This window comes from Coturnix japonica, chromosome 1 (genome assembly GCF_054131305.1).
Source record: "Coturnix japonica strain WE chromosome 1, WE-NBRP24, whole genome shotgun sequence".
NCBI lineage: Eukaryota > Metazoa > Chordata > Aves > Galliformes > Phasianidae > Coturnix > Coturnix japonica.
In genome coordinates this window covers 53,999,934-54,021,630 of record NC_140663.1, presented here as the reverse complement: position 1 = coordinate 54,021,630, position 21,697 = coordinate 53,999,934, and the positions used below count along the sequence as shown (strand labels likewise).

Genomic DNA, 21,697 nt, shown 5'->3' with positions numbered 1-21,697 from the left:
CCGGGTCTGGGCTGTGGCTTTTTGTGGAATGCGATGTGAAAACCTGAACTTCTATTCCTCATTTTTATATGGCTTCGGTGACAATTCTCTTGCCTTCAGTTTATTGAAGAGTAAAAGTAATTTACGGCAGCTATCCAGTCTGTAAGAGCTGGACGGACGTGGGGCGCTGGGGGTGGGCCAACCTGCGACACAACGCCTTCACCCAGTTACAAAACCGGGGTCCAATTTGCGGTACAAATTGGACAAATGTTGTAACAATGTAACGGGATCCTGTGAAATGGATGCGTTCAGTTCATGTAGGCAGGCTCTTGGCTCCTTCCCTTTCTTTGGATCCAAACGCATCAGAATGTGCCTGATTGTTTGCCTCTGCAGCCTGCTGTGAAATAGCTTAGGCTAAAGTGTCGGGTGACAGTTTACAAGTTACAAAGACAGCTTTTTGGCCGCTGACCCTCGGCGGGAGCCTAATCTTTGTTTGGTAGGTGTCTCTTTGTCTAGGGAAATTGCATCTAAGAGGAGAGGTGCTGCATCGCTTCCTCATTGTTCCTCCGGTTTTAACTATGACCGCCTCCCCCCAAAGAATTTTTATAGCCTAGTTAGTAAGTTTCCTTCAGGGTATGTTAAGGAAACAAGGTTTTCTATGATCATCTTCCTTCCCTTGTATGTAGGCACCCTTGTTTGTGTTATTTTAGAGCGTGTAGTTCAGGAGAATACTTGGTAGACTGCAAGAAATGGCACAGCTCTGTCACCAAAAGGCTCATTAACTTTTTTAAAGGGGGGAAAAAGAATCCCGTATTTCAGGCTGTGCTTTAGGATCTTTTGATATTATTGTGTTGTTAACTTTCCAGCTCTGATCTCTCACCCTGGGGGTTTGAAGTGCATGGAACGTGTATCTCTTCTGCATTGCTCTACATGCAACAATGAAAGCAGCCGATCAGTGGATAACAGTTAATAAGTGACCCTGTATGGATTAGCAGGGCCACATCTACAGGTGAACTAGATGATTGCTGAGCTTCATGTGACTTCCTCTCCCCCTTGCCCAGTGTGTATGCCTGATTTGCTGTATGACATTACTAAATAGTGCTACTGTTACTCTATCTTTGGGGAGGGACTGCTTATACAGGACCTATCTAGCAGAAGTTTGTAGGTTGAAATACCTCTCTAAGGAGGACTTTTGTGCTCTTAAGCCCTTCTTTATACATTAATGAATGTTGTGAGAAATGATGTTAGCCTGAAATTTTCATGACCTTTTGTTCTTTTGATAACTAAGCTCTGTTGGGGATAATGAACTAATATTATGAAGGTTAGTCCTCTATTGCTTATTTAATAATGCTTATACTGGACTGAGAGATAGCTTGAGGAGGATGAGCAAGGAAAAAACATAGCGGATGCCACTGTGTTCCTAAAGAGATGATGTACTAAGACCTGAACTAAAGGCATCGTACCAAAGTTGACATCTAGATGAATCTCACAGCCCAGCCTTGTATCATTGGTATCTGATCATTAGTGAAATATCCATGATCATTAACAAAATATGTATCTTGAACAAAACATCTAATTAGCAAGAGATATAGCTTAGATAAAGCATTGCGTATTAACCTTTTCTTGTTAACCTTTCCTTGTTTAGAAGCATAGTGTCAAGACCTACTGGGTCACAGACTTCCTTGGTTCCTCCTTGAGCCCTGACCAGGCTTGAGGTGGAATCCAAAGGGAGAATGAAACTAAATGTTTCCTTCTCATTGTCACGTAAGCTTGTTTATTCAACAATATAAAAGCTGGACCCTCTTGTAGTGAAATTGGAGGCCTCACCTACAAGTGGATGCACTACGTAGGGCCTCCTAGTTGCTGGGAAAGGCTCTCCAAATCCTCACTGCAACTGGGGCTCCCCAGTGACTGCTGATCTGGACCATGGCTATCAAGCGTTAGGGCAACTGGTGATGTGTCTTAATCACTATTGCTGTCTTCACACAGTAATGGTTAGGCATGTTGCCTAATTCTGTTTTCATACTGTACTGTTTCGCTTATTACCTCATTGCTTTAAACTTAAGAGAATCGCGCTTCTTTAACTTGGTGTCTCTGACCCTGTCCACTGGCAAAATAGCCAGAGTGTTTCTATCTGGCTGTTGACAAATGAGAGGAGTGGAGAGAGGTGACATTTTCATTCTTCTTTCAAATACCAATTGTGAACAGAATGAAATAGGTCTTATGGGATTGTCCCTCCTAATAGGTGGGACATGCTGGGAAGGGCTGAGTGCCAGAGAGATTGCTTTGCCTTGGTGGTAGAAGTAACGTGACCATCTGGGAGCTGTTCTATCACAAATAAGGGAGTTACAAATCTTTCAAATTTGTCTGCAAACATTACCCTTAGAGTGCTTTCTTTGCTTTGCTACCAGGATACAATGTTAACTCAAGGTAGAAAGCCAGCCCTCATGAGGGACAAGTTCTGAAAGCTTAGGTGGTCTGTATGACTTATTGGGGAAGATTACTAAGCTCTTACAGTCTTTTCTCTTGAGAATAGCCAGGAAGGTCTTACGAAGAACAGCATCATCATCCTGTGGTGCTTAGGCTTGTGTAACTACACTTGCCTTGTCATCTAGAGGATGACACCTGCGGGATATTTGGCGTCCTACATATGCTCGGTAACTGTGAATGTTGACTCCTCTGCTGTTGCACAATTTCTGTGAACTGCTGAAATAGTTCTGAATTTCTTCTTGGAAAGATAAGTTCATCTCCAGCCATAAAGTGGTGCTGACCGCCCTTGCTGTGAGGCTGACCTCTTCTGAACTGGGTGGAGCGAACAGTTGGGAGAGAGGAACGCTTGGGCTATTGCAGCTTGTGGTGGCAGCTGCATATTGAGTCAACAGATGGACAGAGTGCTGGGGTTTTGCTTCTAGAACTTACAATTATACTTCTTCGTTGAGTGTTTTAGCTGCTATCTTTTGGCTAGATGTTACTGGCCACACTTAGACTGTACCCCGTAAGAGTGGGTGTATTCAGCATGGAAATAGTGCTGCATGAAGGACAACACAGAAACATCTTAGTCCATTGAGCAATTCTGCTGTGATTTCAAGGCACAATGAATTCTATTTTTATGACGCTCAGAAGTTCACCTCTGCTGCTAAATGCAAATCTGACTGGCAGGAGGTAAAATGCATCTTTTATTTTTAACCCCAGTGATTGCTTGGCAGAGAGTGCTGGCTAAGTGCATCTTCAAGGCCTGATTTCAGAAGTCTCTTGGCGTTCTTACATCTTCTCATATTAGCAGAACCTTTCGCAAATGCATTGGCCAAATGTGGCCAAGCCTGTTGTGTGGGTACCGTGCCTCTTTGTCTTTGAGCTGCTCCCACAATGTCATAGAGGTGCAGGGTGATGTAAGGACATGCTCTGAGGCAACACAGCAGACAATGCAGCACACAGTAGCAATCCTATTGCTTAAAGCTTGTGAAAGGAGAAAAAAACTAGTAAAACTTGCTGTTTACTTGGTAAGCAGATGTGGCCATTTGAGGCGCTACCTCTCTGATAGGTAGAGGTTACTGATCCTGTAGTGGCACGCTAACAGAAAGGTGCGCATGCCATCTGCTCTGCTGTTGTGCTGTAATTGAACCTTCCTGGGTGATGAAGGCAGCGTGATGAAGGTGTGCACAGGCTCCTCAGTCTGGAACCTGCTCATGAACAGCTCTCTTCCCCGGTGACTGCCAGGCAGCCAAGGGGAGGTAATGTTACAAACTGCTACAGCAAAATTAACTAGAGCACATTTGTCAGAGCTGAGAATTATCTTGCAGTGTTCATATATAAATGAGAATAATCCCTTACAAGAAGGGGTAACTTTATTTGTTGGCCTTTCAGAGGTGAGACTGCCAATATCAAACCCTTGTCTTATATTTTTAATTTGCCCTCTTACATTATGACAAAGTGGGCATCTTTTACTTGGTTCTAAAATTCCAACCTAATTATGCACTCTGGCAAGTTAAGACTTGTTAGATGTTATCTTCATGTTGCACATTAGTCACATCTAAGTACTTAAATGCTGCAGGAACAGAATCAGACCGAGTGATTGTTGGTATGAGACCAGTGGGCTCTCATTCAGAGTGACTCTGCAGTGTCAGTTAAGCACTAATTCATTCTAGCTCTATAACTTCCTGAAGGGGAGTTGTAGTGAGCTGGGGGTCGGCCTCTTCTCTCATGTAATCAGTGATAGAACTAGAGGGAATGCTTTTAAGCTGAGTCAGGGGAGATTCAGGCTGGACATTAGGAAGTATTACTTTTCGGAAAGAGTAGTCAGGCATTGGAATGCACTGCCCAGGGAGGTGGTGGAGTCACCGACCATGGGAGTGTTCAAGAAACGCTTGGATGTGGTGCTGAGGAATACGATTTAGCCTGGAAGTATTGGTAATGGTTGGACTAGATGATCTTGTAGGTCTTTTCCAACCTTGATAATTCTGTGATTCTGTGATTCTTCTGGTTCGTCATACTCAGAGCTCAAAATGCCTCGGTTTTGTGCTTCCCAAGACAAGTGGTGCCAGATGGGTATCTCTCAGCTTACTGTCCCAGTGACTACTGGATACTGGTGTACAAGATAAATAGGTAACCAGTAGAACTCTTGGATAGAAAGCTGATTAACAAGCTGTCATCAGGTAGTATTTGGATGTTTAATTAATCTTTGGCATCTTGAGTTAAATTTGCCCTGCATCCTTTTTGCATTGTTGTAAGTGTAAAGTAAAGTTACTTTTCTATGTGGATAGCTTTGTGTGTAGTTTTCTATGGAAATGATCAATTTTCGGTTGTTGGGATGGAATGAATGGCATCTAAAGCTGTTTAGTCTACCTCGTTTTGTGAGTTATGGTACAATTATTGCTAGCAATGGGTTTGTGAGTGTGCTAACTTAAGCAGTGGAAACATGATTGCTGTGTGTACTGCTACCCCACTTTCACTCTGCCTAGAGCTAGCTGCTGCTGGTGCTCTGTCTGCTCGCTGCCATCCATGCATCTGTATCAGTGCTTAATGTTCTAGTTTTAGTGGAGCCCAGGCAATTTGAAATGAGTCTCATACCCACAAAGCTGATAGCTTTAGAATGCATGTGACAGGTATTTTAGTTATGACTAGTATCAACAGCCCAGCATTTCTACTTTGTAGGAATATAAAAGATCAGTCAGAACACAATTGTGCTTCTGTAAATGTACTGTGAATTTCTGGGATGCATTTTCTGTCGTCTTTCAAAGATATGATTCATTTGTGTTAGAACACAAGTGTTAGCGGTCACAAGATAAGAATTCACTGTCCAGCAGTATAAAATTCTATAGAGATGATTATGTGGAAATTTAGGCCTGTGTAAAAGCAATCATCATAGCTGTCTAGCAGCTTTTAGGCATGTTCTTCTTCCAGCCAGTTCTTACGCTGATCATTTTAACATCAGTTTAGTTACACAAATTCTGTCTTTCAGAGCCAACGCATAATCGGCCAAACCGGATCAAGAGGAAGCAGAATATTTGGGAAGGCTCCCAGCATCTCATGAATGAACTAACGGAACTCGATAATGCTGGTTCTCCAGAGCCAGGTTTACGGCTCAGAAAAGGACACATGTCTGACACTGCAACAACACAGACAACCTTTGAAGAGGACAACTCTGAGCAGAGGCTTCTTCTAGTGGAGCCACCCCTGTCTTCTAATCAGGAAAATGTAAGTTATATGATTATCTGTTAGAGTGGCTGAAATAAAGGAGTTTTTATGCGAGTGTTTCATTCACTGGTTGAAATAAGTTCCAGATCTATGAACTGAGATTTTTGCAACCATGTTATGCCTGTTAAGTAATTGTAATAAAACCAGGAAGATACGAGAAATACTCAGCTGAATGTATGAGAGCATCATAGAATATCCCAACTTGGAAGGGACTCATAAGGATCACTGAATCCAACTCCTGCTTTCACACAGGACCACCCAAAAATCAGACCATATGATTGAGAACATGGTCTAGATGCTTCTTGAACTCCAGAGAGCTTGGTGTCATGACCACTGCCCTGGGGAGCCTGTTCTACTGCTTGAAGAACTTTTTCCTGATATCCATCCTGGCCTTGGACACAGATCCATGCTGATCTATTGGTGTCATTAGAGACCAGAGATCAGCTCCTGCCCCTGCACTCCCCTTCTAAGGCAGTTTAACCTGTGATGAGGCCTTTTCTCTGTCTCCTCTTCTCTGGGCTGAGCAAACCAAGGGACCTCAGCTTCTTCTCATATGTCTTCCCCTAGTTAAGACTAGGCATTAGTGACAGGACGAGGAGGAACAGTTTAAAACTGAAAGAGGGGGTGATTTAGGTTCAGTACTAGGAGAAAACTGGGCTAGACCAAAACTGCAGTATTCAATATCCTATTGCCAGCAGTAGACTCGTAAGGAAAAGTACAAGGATGGGGAACCATGTTACTGTGCTGGCTTTTAGCGGCTGGTGGTTTGCACATCTCCTGAGATAGTGGCAATGTTCTTGAATTTTTGGCATGTGAGTCTTTGTAGAATTTAGCAGCCACAACATCCTGTAGAAAGGCATTCCACAACTTAATTAAGTGTTGTACAAAGATCACGTCCAAGCACTGGGCAAAAGTACCTTCTGGTTAGGGAGTTTCAGAGCTGTAATTAGTGCTTCTCTCAGGACATACGCAGCTGAATACCAGGACAGTTAAGTGGAAGAAGCATTCATCTTAGGCTCACTATTACGTTTATAATGATTTTACGAGTGTACTGTATCATTTTAATTATGACAGCTGTATGGTTTTGGTTTTTTTTTAGACAGCAGTAAAAACATGCTGATACTGCATAACATAGCCTTTAATGCAGAAGGGATGCGCTGTTGCTGTAATTGCATTTGCCACAGATTTTGGTTGTGTGTATGGACCGCAGTAATGGTTTGGATGACGTGATAGCTTGTATTAGTCTGTCTTAACTTTATTAATGTGAGCACTTACTGCATTTAGCTTAAGATGTTCTGACTGACTTTAATTATGAGGACAAATACTGATGACCAAGAAGCCATGTCAGTGATTATATGGTGCAATAACTTCTACAAGCTGTTCTCAGAATCATGATAAAAGCAAATAAATGCCGTCATCTTGGTATTGTGCAGGTAGTCATGAAAAGGTTTATACGTGTGTTTGCCAATAGCTGAGTTTGCTTAGGGTAGGAAAAAAAAAAAGTTGAATTGTACTAACAGATATTTGGAACACATCTAATTTATATGACTCTTAAGTTTGGTGTCAACTTCTCTACGGTTGTTTTCATTCTTGTCTTGACTTTCTGACTGAATAATGTGAGTTACTTGAAGATGGAGCAGTCAAAAGTAAAAGCCCGGAACTGGTCATGGTTTGTAATTCTTTTTGTGCATTTGTTTAGTGAAATAGTATAGAGTATTTTGATGAGTATATATTCTACCAGTTTTCTTGCAAATTAAAAACAAATACTGACTTTATTCTTTACCTTTTTCAGGCATTCTTAGCATGCTTTTGCTCTGATGACAAAAGTATGTGCTGCTTGAGTTTTGGTTAACTCTGCCATTAAACACAGCAGTGTTAGCTTACTGAATGGTCTTTATTATGTGGTGTACTTCACTGTTTTAAATAATTTGGAAAAGACCATACTATATGTCTTCCTATGCTGTGTGTAAGCCTCAGTACAGCTGTTATCTGGATGCACTGACGTGCAAACTAGGATTTAGTTTTTTGCTCTACTGGCTGTGTGATACTCTCCGTAGATGTGACTAACTAATAAGTTCCAATGGATGGTTTTCTTTTGGTTTTGAATATGCCCTTGTTTAGCTAACAGTGCATTAAGGTTACTGCTTTTCTGTAGATGGCAATAATGCCCAGGCACACAAACTAAACAAACTTTATAGAAGAATTCAAGTGATGCACACGCTGTTAGTATTTTATTGGCCAAATACTTTCTGCTTCAATGTAGTTGCAAAAATCTAGGAAATCCTATGCTGGTAAAGAGTGGATGAGAGCTGTATGGGGAGGGTGTACATGCCTAAGAACATCCACTGTGTTTTCCTATGCTTTTAAATTGATCTACTGTGACAAACTAATGTCTTGCCAGACAGGCATATCCTATTTTCCTAAAATTTACTGGGAATAAGACTTGAGGCATTAGTGCAGAAATACTTACATTTTTGTCCTGTTATGAAACTATGTTGTTCTTCTTATGCCTGCATGCTAATTGTTGATCCTATTAGCCTTGTTGTCTCACTGCAGTTTTGTTATTTATAATAAATCTGCCTCAAGCTCTCCTCTGCAAGAATCCCTTTTCCCTGCCTACTTGCATGTTCGCTTCCTGCACATGAGGAGACTGTCTGAGCCGTAGTACCACAAGAGGTACTAGTTAGTTGCCTTAATGATTATTTTAGTTGCCTTTCCTGGGAGGTAATTGGGTATTATTCAGAATACTTCACCATGCTTCCCATATGCCTCTACCAGTGCTATCGTCTGCCAGTTATGTAGTGATACTTGCAAGAAGGTATGGATCGTATAAAACTAATACCCATTGCATGTTGAACCTCTTTGTGTTTGATCCCATAATTCTGTTCTTTCCTGGAGTGTATATATGTTGATACGTCTCAACTGCCTGCATAATTCCAGCAGTGATCGCTCCTGAAGAAATCCTTCTTACTGTGGCTTTCTTAAGCCCATGCAGTCAGATGAGTGTCTTTTGTAACGTGATGAATGAGCTCTTTATGCAGCCCTAAAAACCTGTGCTTGACTTTCTCCTTTTTCAGCTTTAATCCATCAGTGATAGGAGGTGAACAGAAAAACCATTTTCTCTGCCTTTATTCCAGCCATGAGGCTTTTATATTCCTGGCGGTGATGCTTCCTTTCGTACAGTTGAGCTGCCTCATGTGGCTGCACAGTGTGGCACTGAGATGGACATGTGAAGTGGGGGCATGCTGCTCTGAAGTGTTAGGTAACCAGTAGTAAGGGTGTGGGAGGAGTTCCACATAACTCTGAAGTCATCTAAATGGGTAGAAGAAGACTGGGCAGTGGAAAAGTCCCAGGAAGTCTTGCAGGTCAACCCTACACGTGGAGGTTTTAGGAGTAGTCTTTCTAGAACTGATATTTTTACATTCTGATTGCTTGAAATTCTTTTTTCTTTGCAAGTTTCTTGATCTGTTTGATTCCATTTAGTTTTAGTTTCCACCTAGCTTTTTCCTATTGGTACTTAGAGTTGCTATTAAAAACCTGGCAACTGCTTCTGTGTTTTCTTGCTTTCTGCATTGTGCATCTGGTTTTGTTGTTAGAGATTGTCACCTGACTGTATGGGAGAGGCTTGGCATAATAGAATTCAAGATCCTACCAAAACATGTTTGTTTTAAAGCACGTTATGTTCAAAATCTGCCATTCTGTGTATTTCTTTGACCTCTTGCATCCCTCCACTTTTGCAGCTCTTGGGAAAGAATGTTACTTCTTTGAAAGTAGCTGAATTGGTGTTTTACTTCAGGTCAAAGATCTTAGCATCTGAATTTCTCCTTCAGTTGCTGTTCTAAGCACTGGAAGTAATGCGTATCTTACTCAGACTGCCAGTCAGTGAAGCAAGTAGTTGAATCTCACGTCTGTCCCTACAAAATGCCCTCTTTTGTGCAGCAAAACACTCTTGCAGATACTCTGCTCTGTATATCCGAGTGTTCCAGTTTAAGCAGTCTGAAGACATCTGATGCATCTCTGGAGATGGTTTCCAGGCTCCTGTGCTTGGAATTGTTCAGATGCTGATGCATCCTTCACTGATGGTTACTAATGTGCCTGGATGTTAACAGGCTTTTAGGGCTTGAATGTCTGCAGGGGGAAAAAATACTGTTGACCTACTCAACCATGAGAAGACAGTCTTCTGCCCAGAAGGCTGGTAACATGGGGAACTGCCATGCCTATGCATCTGCCCTCTTCTCCTAGAAAGCTTCCATATGAGTTATTGAGAAAGTTATGCTAGGTTACAGCTGGGTTCAGCTGTCTCCTTTCAGTCTGGAGAGCCTTAGCTTTTTGTGAGGGGAAGTGCTGGTGCTCTGCTGGGCTTGCTGCTTTAAATTGCTTGACTTTGCTCTTCTGTTAAGTTCAGCAATGTGCTTCCAATGGTTCTTCTTCCTGAGCACTCTTTTCCATAAGCTCACTGCAATTTATTTATTTATTTATTTTTCCTTCTTTTCTGCTGTCAGGATTGATAACGGTAAAGGGGTGGAATATGGCACATGAGAACCCTCTGCAGCAGATGAGTTTTTTTTGCTGGCTTTTCTGGGAAGCGCATTGATAAGAATGTGTGGGCACTGAGGTCCTTGATCTGTTGTACTGAGCACTGATAGAAAGTCAGTAGTTGCTACTGCGCCTAGGTGTAATGAGCCCTATTCGTCTCAAGATGTTTAATGAGGGAGCTCGTTCTAATAAGAGTGTACTTGCTAAAGCCAACATGGGTTTTTTTTTGTCCTAGAACTGTTTGCTAAACAAGTGTTAAATGTTAGCGCTTGTCTTTAATGAGTACCAGCAAGCGGTCACCCGTGAGGAGTTGTGTAAAACTGTTTCCAAGTGCTGTATTAAATGGAGTGTAGCTTTTATAGGAAGGTGACCTACAAAGGAAAAATACTGAGCTGCAGGAACCCTCAAGTACTTAACATTTTGACCAATAGGCTGTAAGGGTCTTTGGCACAGAGCTAATGAAAGACATTTTTGGTTCCGTGACAGCAAAAACAGCTCTGCACACCCTGCACGGAGGGTTAGTTAGCCTTGTGGAAACTCTGGTGTGTCCATGTTTATAACCCTGCCAGATTAAGAGAATGTGAACTCGAAATGACAAAACTGTTTTAAAAGAGCCCACTATGTGCAGAAGTTAAGGGGAGGCCAGGAGAAAAAGCTCTGCTTTTCCAGTTAATTACCTATAATCTAAAGGATGTAAGCTGATGAAATTCTGAAAAACATGTAATGGGCTTTTGGGAGAAAGCGTGTACTACCAACTATCACTGCTTTCTCCTTGCAAAACGCATGCTGGTAAAAGGTCACTTGACAGAATGGGTACACAGGAATTGCTGGAGAAAGGGATCTGCCTCACTGAAAAGAATGTTACAGGACTGCAGTAAGGAAAAAATAGCATTTTTATATTACAGCCTTCAACATATCTTGGCCATTCTACTCCATGCTCTCGAGTTACCGAATCTGGCACGTTGCCCCGAGAAACATTAAATTACTTGAATGTCATGTTAAACACTATTAATCATTCATCTGATGAGATCAAGATAAACAAGAGCAAGAGCGCTCCAAGTTCACGTCTAGACTTTGTGACTTCAGTTTTAATATAGTGGAGAACGGTGGTATTGTGAATAAGGTGATGTACGTCTTCTAACTTGTATTTTAGGAAGAGAATTGTACACAAGCGCAGGGTTGTATAATGTCCTGTGACCTAGTGTTAATCAAGATGTTTGATTTTTCTCTATTACCTTGCCTATGGCACAATGATGTGTTCATGTTGAGGCAGAGTTCTGTCTGGATGCAGGTCAAGGAGAGAACAGAACAGAGGAACATCTGCTGTCAGCTGAAGGAAGCAACAAGAACTTTAAAACACATTCAGACAGAATCATATTTAGGATATTCCTGTGACAGTAGTTTTGAGGCACCAGCAACATGTCAACAGTGAATTGAAATCAGAAACAACTGAGCCGAAAAACTCTTGGGTTTTTGTTAGGGTTTTGTCCCTGTCTTAATACTCCATAGGTATGCGTGTGGCCCTCAAGTAATTGAGCAGTGAGTGTCCAAAAAGAAACCCTGACACAAGACAGTTGTGCCCCTATAAGGGTTTAGGTGACATGTATCACAGTTATTAGTGTTGCTGGTTAATACGTATGCTTCTGTGCACTTCTGCATCAACTTCTGTGGGTGCAACTAGTGAAAACTACTGCACTTCTGAACGTGTAGTTCTGCAGATTGCTGGAAGATTGGAGAATACAGCAGCCTGAGGAAGCAGGCATCAGTTACACCTAGGTTACAGAAAGCTAAAGTAAGTCCTTATGTTCCTTTCTAGCTGGTTACAGTATGGAAGGTGGGAGAGGAAATAATCTGTTGTCTAACTGATATATATTGAACTGAACTTTGCCCGCAAATGTATTCTATACGAGGTATTCTGTAGTGGACCTTGGTAAAAATGGGAGCTGATGCTCTCGATGTTGCCCTCACACTAATTTGAGCTCCTTAAATCTTGGTTATACAAAGTAATTCAGTTATCTAGCGGTTTGCCTAACAAAACTATGAGCAACTTCTGCTGGATTACCATTGTATCTGCTGATCAACCTAAGGGTCAGAGAAATGCCAGAAGCACTTTACTAAAAGACTGAGGAGAAGAGGATCACTTCTGATAAAATAAGCTTTTAAGGTTGATTCAAGTCTGACGTGCTTCAAACTTGCTTATGTTCAGACAACAGATTCTTGTACTTCAAGTAAACTTTCTTAAAAGTTCTGTGCCGTTGCTATAGAATGACAAGATTTAATGTTAAGATAAACTTACTTCATGAGGGCATTTGGGCTCTGAGAGGTTTCTTGCTCTTATTTGCTCGCATTCTAAGTCTTGGTTTTGGCATTAAACTTTTTCCCATCCTTACCAAAATTGACTGTGCAATTCTTGTGTTGAAGATGGTCTTTCTCTGGATGTGTGTTGACCAGATCTCCAAACAAAGTGATATAATCAAATCTGGTTGTCACCTCTTTCTTTTCCCTTCTCGTCAGTCACTGCTGTCACGAAAGAAGCTGGAAGACTTTCCAAAATGAAGTGCATGTGGATAAACCAGTGAAATCATTTTTCTTCCACCCAATGTCACCTGTCCCTCCAGGTTTAGTTTATTATCTGGTACAGTTTTATCAACTCAGGATGCATTTGTACTTCTATTACATAATCTATGTAACACTGGGTACTATGTTTGCCTGTAGTTTTAACCCTTTATGAATTAGCAAACGTGATACATTTTAAAATTGGAAAGATTGTTAGGCATTTCCATAGACATAAATGTGCAGAGGTGTAACGTGAAGTCTGAGTACTCAGAAGACATGATTTCTGGTTTGCACGAAACATTAATTCTAGGCATTGCTGCCTGTGTATAGCAGGAGAATGACAGCTGGCCATTGCAACAAGTTTGTTTGCTGCAAGTGTTTGAGGAGGGTTTTCTTTTTTTCCAAAATCAAACATTTCCAAATGCTTTAAAGAGTTCAGAGTTACAGTGTTGAAAACTTGAGAACGCTATTGTAAGAAAGGAGTTGGATGAGTTAGGCAATGCAAAATAAACAAGAACATCTGTGATGTTAGTCAAATAGAAATCTTCTTAGCCAGTAATCTGGAAAGTACAAAGGCAAGAACAGTACTGGAAGTACTTGGTTTGGGATGGTACCGTACTGCACTAGAAACAGTTTTGCTTGCGCCTGTTGTTTTTTGCATGGTGTTAAGTAAGAAAACCCACTGTTTTCTTCAATTTTAAAAAGTGATTCTGTGGTAGAATTTGGAAACAGTGGAAAATGGGTCTTAAAGTGCACACTTGCTTATGTTGTAAAAGTATTTTTTGATATGGTCAGCCAAAGAAGAGAAAATCTTGGAATCTTAAGATACGAAGGAGCTTGTCACATTGGATGTTTTACAGGGTGCCTTCTGAACGGAAAGGTGGTGTTTTTTGTTCAATCATTATCTGAAGAATTGAAGGTCAGTAGTCTCCTATGGATATCCAAATGAAAAGTAGTGTGGTATTGCATTCCAGATACACGTTTCTAGCTTCCAAAAAGCAGTTTACTGTACTTTCTAATAGGACATGGGGGGAAGGAGTTGAAAGAGGACAGATGTTCCAGAACAAACCTCGTTTTTCCTCCTTATGGAAAAAGGGACTAAGAAGCTGAGCTTTAGTTTTTTATTTCCTTGAATTTCGCAGCTTAATGGCAGGAAGGAGATAGTAAAATCAATTCCATTTTCTGGCAGTGATCTGGACTCTGTGTGTGTGTATATGTATGATACGAATTCCTTTTTATCATTAAAAAACTCACTAATGATTTGTTTGTAGGCACATTGCCAAAATGCAAAGATTTTGAACTAGTTCATAAATAACTGTGCTCTTTGAGCTTTACAGTCTGTTCAAATTAAGCCTTCCCATCATTCTGGAAATGGGGAGTATGGGGAGAGGGGGAAATGAACTTCTTTTGGCTTTGAGTCACTGGACAGATTGCAGTGGATGCAGGTTTTGATTCAGTAAGGGAAGGGACCTTTTTCCTTCAGTCTACCTGTTTTTGTAAACTGATTATTACTAACTTGATCACCCCGTTCCAGCTGGTCCTTATGTACTGCTGGGGGAGAGAACTGCATGGTAGGTTAAAGGTGCAGTAGTACTTCTTATGTATCAGCCTTGGTTTTTCTGTAAGGCATATTCTTGGAACCCGAAGATTTCTTTGGTTTCATAGAATCACAAAATAGTTTGGGTTGCAAGGGACCTTTAAGATCATCCAGTTCCAGCCCCCTGCTATAGGCAGGGACACCTCCTTCTAGACTGGGTTGCTCAAAGCACCATTCAGCCTGGTCTTGAATGTTTCCAGGGCGGGGGCATCTGGGCAACCTGTTCCCGTGTCTCATCACCCTCACAGTAAACAACTTATTCCTAATAACTAGTCTAAATCTACCCTCTTCCAGTTTAAAGCCATTTCCCCTCATCCTGTCACTATCTGCCCTTATAAAAATTCCCTCCCCAGCTTTTCTGCAGGTCCCCTTCAAATAATGGAAGGCTGCTATAAGGTCTTCTTGGAGCTTTCCCTTCCCTAGTCTGAAGAACCCTAGAATTTTCTAAGATTGTTTCTAGGAGTTTCTAAGATTGTGCAGGCTCTCATAATGAGCATCTCTCATAGACTTTGAATGCATTATTTATAATATTGAAAACTGAGAAGCTTAACAGGAGAGATCCATTAGCGGAGAAGGTCAGTAAAACTAAGTGTGGGAAGTATTTTTGTGAATTTTGTTGAGTCAGAATGAAACATTTTTTATTATTGCACTTTCTAGACCAACAGAACACATACCTATTTTAGAATAATTTTAAACCTATTTGGAGTTACATTGCCTGAAGTCTTTCCCATTGGAATTAATGGGGTAATGGAGGCTGTGAGAATATATCTCATGCTGCCGTAAGATTTGCCTCTAGGAAATCAATACTTGAATCAAACATTTGATATAAAATAAGCAGTTGCTATCCAGACTTGTTCAGAGGTGCTGTAGACTGGAGTGGTAAATGTAGGTGATTAGACCATACAAGTGATACGAGTTATGTGAGATGATGATTTTAGTCAATTGAATTGTTCTATTGTGGATAAATGTGAGGTCATACATAGTGTACAAAGGATATGCATTGCATGTTGGATAGCAAAGAACTATAATGTGGATGAACCAAACTGGGTTAAGAATGACACGGTGGGGGGACCTTGGAGAAGAGGCAGCTTCTAGTGGCAACTGCATGCACTGGGTGAATGAACAAGCACTAACACATCATTCCTCTCTTGGGGGCAGGAGGGAAATAAGGTTGGAGAATCTAGATGAGTGTTCTTCAAATCTTTAAAGACTCCAGTTCTGTTCATTAAAAAATGAAATGTTTAAGCAACTTGTTCAGTTTACTTGTCAATGGAAATAATTAAGAAGGCCTTACTAGAAGGAGAGTTGTAATGTGTGACCTGCATAGCAAGATATTCCCCCTTTTCTCAAAGTTTAGGGCACTGACTTGAACGTTACTGGTACTATTTCATGAGTAAGTTACATTCCCAGTCACTTCAGACTAAATTAGTGATAACTGAATGTTAATCTTAGTATGGGAAAAGGAAGGAGAATGTGTTGTAGCTTGTGGTATTGAGGAGGCCAGTCATCATCTTGGCTTTCTTGTGGGGCTTTTCTTGACTTGGTCATGAGATGTGGCAGCTTCCTACGTCAAGCTTGAGCAGTACAGAAGGCTCATTCTCCCCTTTTTAGCTTTCTCAGACTTGTTTATCTTGAAATCTGGGATATTGAATGGAGCCTCTGATGGGCTGTGAGCATTGTAGTGAGTAAACAAGCATGTAAAGCTCTTTCTGTTTCTCCCTCTGCCCCCTTTCTTTCTCCCTAAAATGGAAAACTATAGTGCACTATGACATGGAGATTGCATGATGAGTGAGCATAGGGTAGAAAACTACCAAACCTGCTGACTCTTTCCTATGTATTTATTAGTGACAAGTATTAACTGAATACCTCAGTAGTTTTTGGCTTCTACTAGGGGTGTGGATGATGGATCTTTGTCTCTTAATTTTGCTCAAGACTTTGATCATAGTTACTGCTTTAATTTGATATATGTGCTTTTGTTCAACTAAAAAAAGTTGCAGACTAGTTTTTGGAATACGTTGAACTTTCAACCAAAGAGCAAATTACCTTTCAACAGAATAGATCTTCAGAATCAAACTAAAAATTGAAGCTTCAAACAAGGTGAATTGATTTCTTTCCCTGTATTGCTTTTATTAATTAAAAATGCAACATACATTATAGTGGCATTAAGTGGCATTAAGGCACACATGGTGGCACTGAATCATAAAACAGGTAGTGATTCTTTCCTAGAGGAGAGAGTAGACTGCAAGCCTGAGGCTCCATATCTGGACTTCAATGAAGCATAACTTAAAGAGAAGCACTGCTTTCTTTCAAAACCGGTGAAAGCACGTGCAAAATGAACCAAGCATGTTAGTTGTTCTCAGATATCTGAGAATGTAATAATTTTTTTGGCTGACTGTTTTGAATTCCCTCCTCAGTATAGTACAAGGACAGAAGACTGCTTATTTGTCAACTCTTCAAATCATCAGAGTTTTGTATGGAAAGCAACAACTCCTTTCTCTGTTCATCTTCTTACGAAACTTTTTTTTCTCTCCAACCCAGAGTTCTGAGGATAATAACCACAATGATGAATCACCTCAAGAAGACGAAGGGTTTATGGGTATGTCACCTCTTCTACAAGCCCATCATGCCATGGAAAGAATGGAAGAATTTGTGTGTAAGGTAAGAGCATGTGGAAACTGCCAAAGTAGTTTCCTTCTTCAGGAAGTTCCATTGGACAACAGACTATACCTGTAGGAAGAGGAAGAGCAGGTACATACCATCCCTGAATGAGTGTCTCTTGTTATAACTATTAACATTACACCTTCTTGGGATCTCAGACTGTCATAAATTAAAAAATGATGAAGTACAGAACAGTAGGGATTATAAAGGACTCAAAAGATGATCGAGCAACTGAAAAGCCTTCTGTTTCTAGTGTTTCTCCTTTTAAGGTACTTTCATTTACGAGGTCACTTTTATTTTTTCAGACTCACAGATATTTTTGCTTTCCTGACACCCTTTGCATACATTGTAGAACAAGCTCTGTCCCTGACTCAAATAGAAAACAAGAGTGCACTAAAAGTCATCCAACTAAATCCATTGTAGCTTTTGTAATTGCTGACCTTGGCTCGATTTCTGTTATTTTTTAAGCCACGGGGTGTGGGCAGTATCAGTCTTGGACCCCTTTTCTTGGGCGAGACACATGCTGTCCCTCTGTATGTTTGTTCCTGCTGGTTTTATTAACTATTCCTTGTTATCTTTACAAAGGGACCTGAGTTGCCTGTGGTTGTTTTTTTCCCTTTTTTTTTGCGACGCATCTTTTCTGCTTTTTAGATGCTTTGTAAGGTGAATTCTGTAAGATCTTGTTCCTACCTTGACTGAAACCTTTGTTTCATTAACTAAAGAAGTTAATTTATGTGCAAATATTTAAGCACCTTGTCTTTAAATGGGATGGTTATTCTGTTTATTATAGTTTTCCTTTTGTGGAGGAGCCACGAGAATGAATTTAAAAACTTTTGCTGTTGAAACTGAAATAAGAATGTAGCTTTTTAAACTTAGTGTTGCAGGATTCTCCAGTTTCGCTCCCGTATTGCTAAGCAGACGTCAAATCCAACCAACACTGCAGAAACAACCCCGGTACATAATGCACTTCCTTGGTACCCCTCTGCTTGGCAGTGCTGCTTTTGAAGCTAAGCTGAAGATGACCTGTATCTTGCGACACTGAAGCACTGCTAAGATCATCTCTATGTATTTTTTGTCATTGGGAACCAGCTGCAAGAGTGGCTTCTTTAAAGAAGAAATCTAATGGCATTGACAGTTGTGGATCTGTTGGCCTAACAAATCTGTCACCGTTTGTTTTGGGAGTGTGGGGGATCTTTTTCCAGTCTGGATAGGGGGTTGAATACTTCTTATTGGACTCTTGCCACTTCATGTTTTCTAGCCTATTGTAGTGCTGGTGAGCAGTCTTTTTACTAGACTGCCCCCAAATGCTAGCAGATGTTATAGTCAGGTTGTCTTGTGGTTGGCAGAAAGGGTTTTTACTGGTATTTATTTGTTAGAGAGAACAGGTTGCCTTCAATTAAATAGGAAAGATCTGTGGAAATCTGCTGCATAAACAAACATGGAAATGAATTTAATGCTCTCCCTTAATTAGCAGTAAAACAAAGAAAAAGTCTAGTGTATTTCTTGTGTAATGAAATATTGAAGTATTCATTTTTCTGGTGAGGCAGCTAAACTTATTAATGATAATGTTTTGAATAGGGAAGAGTGACTTGAGCATCGTGTTTCAAGAGTGTGTCTCTTCCCCAGGGACATCCCATCAAACCCTTTTCTACTTGTTACACTCGTACATTAACACTTTCACTAATAAGGGTTTTCTGACGTTATTGGAGCAGAGTTTCCTGTACTTAATCAAAACCTTCTAACCTCTAGGTATGGGAGGGCCGATGGAGAGTCATTCCCCATGATGTTCTACCTGACTGGCTAAAGGACAACGACTACCTGCTGCATGGACACAGACCACCCATGCCTTCCTTCCGGGCTTGTTTCAAGAGTATCTTCAGAATACACACAGAGACTGGCAACATCTGGACACATCTTCTAGGTATGTTCAGTTTGCTCTGATGCTGGTTGGTTTTGTTGCTTTCTTTATTTGAGACTGAGATAGAAGCTGATGTGGAGTGGTCAGCATAATCACTCCAATAGTGACCTGTTGAATTAGCTTGGTGTCCCTCTCCTTATTTTTTCCCGCTGAAAACTGACACCTTTCTGCTTTATTGTTTTGTCAGGATGCGTGTTCTTCCTGTGTCTGGGAATCTTCTACATGTTCCGGCCAAACATGTCCTTTGTAGCACCTGTGCAGGAGAAAGTGGTTGTTGGATTGTTCTTCTTGGGAGCTATACTCTGCCTCTCCTTCTCATGGCTCTTCCACACAGTTTATTGCCACTCAGAAGGTGTTTCCCGGCTCTTCTCCAAGTAAGTGCCTGGAGGGCAGGGTAAGCCAAATAGGAAACAGTTGGGAAAACAGGACTGGAATTCATGCCTGGCGCCCCAGTGTAGGAGTGGTTCACTGCATGTGTGCTGTGTATATTTTGGAACAGAACTGAGCAGAGATTTGATTCACTGCAGCTTCTTCTAATCTAATTGTTTGTTTTGTCATGGGCTTTTGTATTGCTTTAAACTTAGAACTGTTTCCTTTTATGTTGTTCAGCAGGTGTGTGAATGCATCTTGTTTATGCAAGTAATATACCTGGAGCTTAGTCATAGAACTTCTTTTAAATGTTGCTGTCACTACTTGTCCTTGTTCTGGGTAACTGAATCTCCTGTAAGACAGCCCTGTGCATCAAATTTGGTTTTGCTACACATCCTTTGGTTGGCTAGTTGCTAAGCATCTCATGTTTCTTGAGATTACTCAACCTGGGATTATGTAATCTGCAAGGCCACCTTTAGAATAACTCAGTCCCCTAGCAAAGAATTAACTCTGTCTTCTCTGGTAGGAGCATTTTGTCAGGGTGTGGTGAAAAGCAGTGGCTGTGGGAATTCCTTTCTTCGTTGGTGTCTAGAAAAACAACTTGGCTGAAGAATTATGACGCTATTCCCCAGTGGTCGCTTAGCTGATGCCTAACTCATACTTGTCAGATTCTGAAGAGTTTGTGTTGGCTGTGCTCTCCCAACACGCTGTGTGCCCTCCTTTGTGTTCATAGTACTTTGCACTGCTTTTTTCCTCATCCAAAGCTTAAATCTGAGTTTCCTTCAAAAGACCTTGATCTAGAGGCTGCTCAATATGTTGCTGATGACTGTCCAGAACTGGCCTTGTGTGCTATGAAGATATTGTGTTACTATAAGAATGCACTGGTGGAGGAGCTGTGGTCAGAAAGTAAGTTGTAGTAGTGAGGAAAAACTTCAGTGAGAAGTAGTCTGTTGGTCTACCTGAGAAGAGTATTAATGTGAAAACTCCTGAAAGTTTGCATTTCCTATCCAACTGATTTTTGTTTCCTTCCAGGCTGGATTATTCTGGTATTGCACTTCTCATAATGGGCAGCTTTGTACCGTGGCTGTACTACTCGTTCTACTGCAACCCTCAGCCTTGCTTCATCTACTTGATTGTGATTTGTGTCCTGGGCATCGCAGCCATAATTGTCTCACAGTGGGACATGTTTGCAACCCCTCAATACCGGGGTGTAAGGGCAGGTAAGACTTGAAATCAACTATTTTGCTTCTTGTCTGCCTTCCTTCCTTCCTACCTGTCATTTGAAGGAGCAGTCTTGAGGAGGTGTAGAGAGAGCTCAATTTTAGAGCAAGCTAGTAGACTTGGACCGCAAACTTGATGGATTTTCTTTCTGCATTGCTTACAGCCTGCTGGATGCACAGATGAGGGCTGGTGCAAGTCCTGGAAGTGTATTCCTGAAATGGACAATAACACATGCCATAAGAATGGCAGTACAAAGTATCTCTAGCTGTACCTACCAGTTTTGCTCAAAATGGCTGGCTGCTTGGTGTGTGTATGTGTATTTTCCTTCTGCTTTTTGTTTTGTCACCAGGCTAGCAAATCAATGCATGATTGAATTAATCTGAATGATTTGCCTAGATAAAATACTTCTTTAAGGCAAAGAGCCTAGTTGTTCTTTTCACACAGTTGAAGGAATGAAAGCAAGCTTAGTTTTGTGTTCTGAGGTAGAAAGTAAAAGAGACCTGCAGTGGGCAGCTTTGGAGTATGAACACAGCTGGGGTGGGTGAATGTTAGTACTTCTTGTTACTTAACCTGAGCATGCCATATATAGAAAATCCAGATTTCCTGGACAGGCTACCAATGTACCCTCAGAGAGTTCATCCTTCCAAACCTATGGATAGGATGTGATTTCTCTGTATTCTCCCCATATTTTTTTCCCCCCAAGATTTCAGTACTTCTGAAATCTGAGTAAACCACCACTTTCTCATGTGTGGCAGATGAGCCTCAGATGTTACAGGTGTTACACTTCTGTTTCCTAGGATTACTTGCACCGAATATGATAAATGTCTTTGTTTCTCCTTGTTGCCCTGCTCTTGAGAGACTGTGGTACAGCGTGACATAATTCACGTAGTCTCAGTGCCCTCTACAGTCCCAGATGAGTAACTGGTGTAATGTACACTAAAGCTGGCAGACAGCTTTCACTATCTGCTGGAACATACAATTAAGTAGCTTCTGTTAGGTGAAGGAAACCTGTGTCTTATTTTATGTCCCCCCTCCCCCCTCATTAAAATTACCCTGGGACCTCCAGCTTCAAGAGTTGTCCCCTTTCTGCTGCTTTGGCGAATACTGAGTTTGCCTTCCATTGTTTTTGGTTTTTCTTTATTGTTCTTGTCTCCCTTTTCTGCCAGTGT

The 21,697-nt window shown here is 41.1% G+C and overlaps 1 protein-coding gene across 11 annotated transcripts in view; it reads left to right on the top strand.

The window, feature by feature from the left end:
- The window catches only part of ADIPOR2 (adiponectin receptor 2), a 38,283-nt gene that overhangs the window by 12,111 nt on the left and 4,475 nt on the right, over positions 1–21,697 (top strand). For 4 of the 11 annotated variants that reach the window (XM_015865346.3, XM_015865355.3, XM_085540505.1 and 1 more), the window contains 5 exons: positions 5,438–5,673; positions 16,901–17,020; positions 18,770–18,941; positions 19,126–19,312; positions 20,340–20,527. In XM_015865346.3, the coding sequence (XP_015720832.2) occupies positions 5,506–5,673; positions 16,901–17,020; positions 18,770–18,941; positions 19,126–19,312; positions 20,340–20,527 (835 nt within the window). In that variant the 5' untranslated portion in view covers positions 5,438–5,505. Of the gene's footprint in view, positions 1–4,473; positions 4,582–5,415; positions 5,674–16,900; positions 17,021–17,896; positions 17,975–18,769; positions 18,942–19,125; positions 19,313–20,339; positions 20,528–21,697 lie in introns of all 11 variants that reach the window. The other 7 variants (XM_085540461.1, XM_085540468.1, XM_085540481.1 and 4 more) reach the window with 5 other exon arrangements.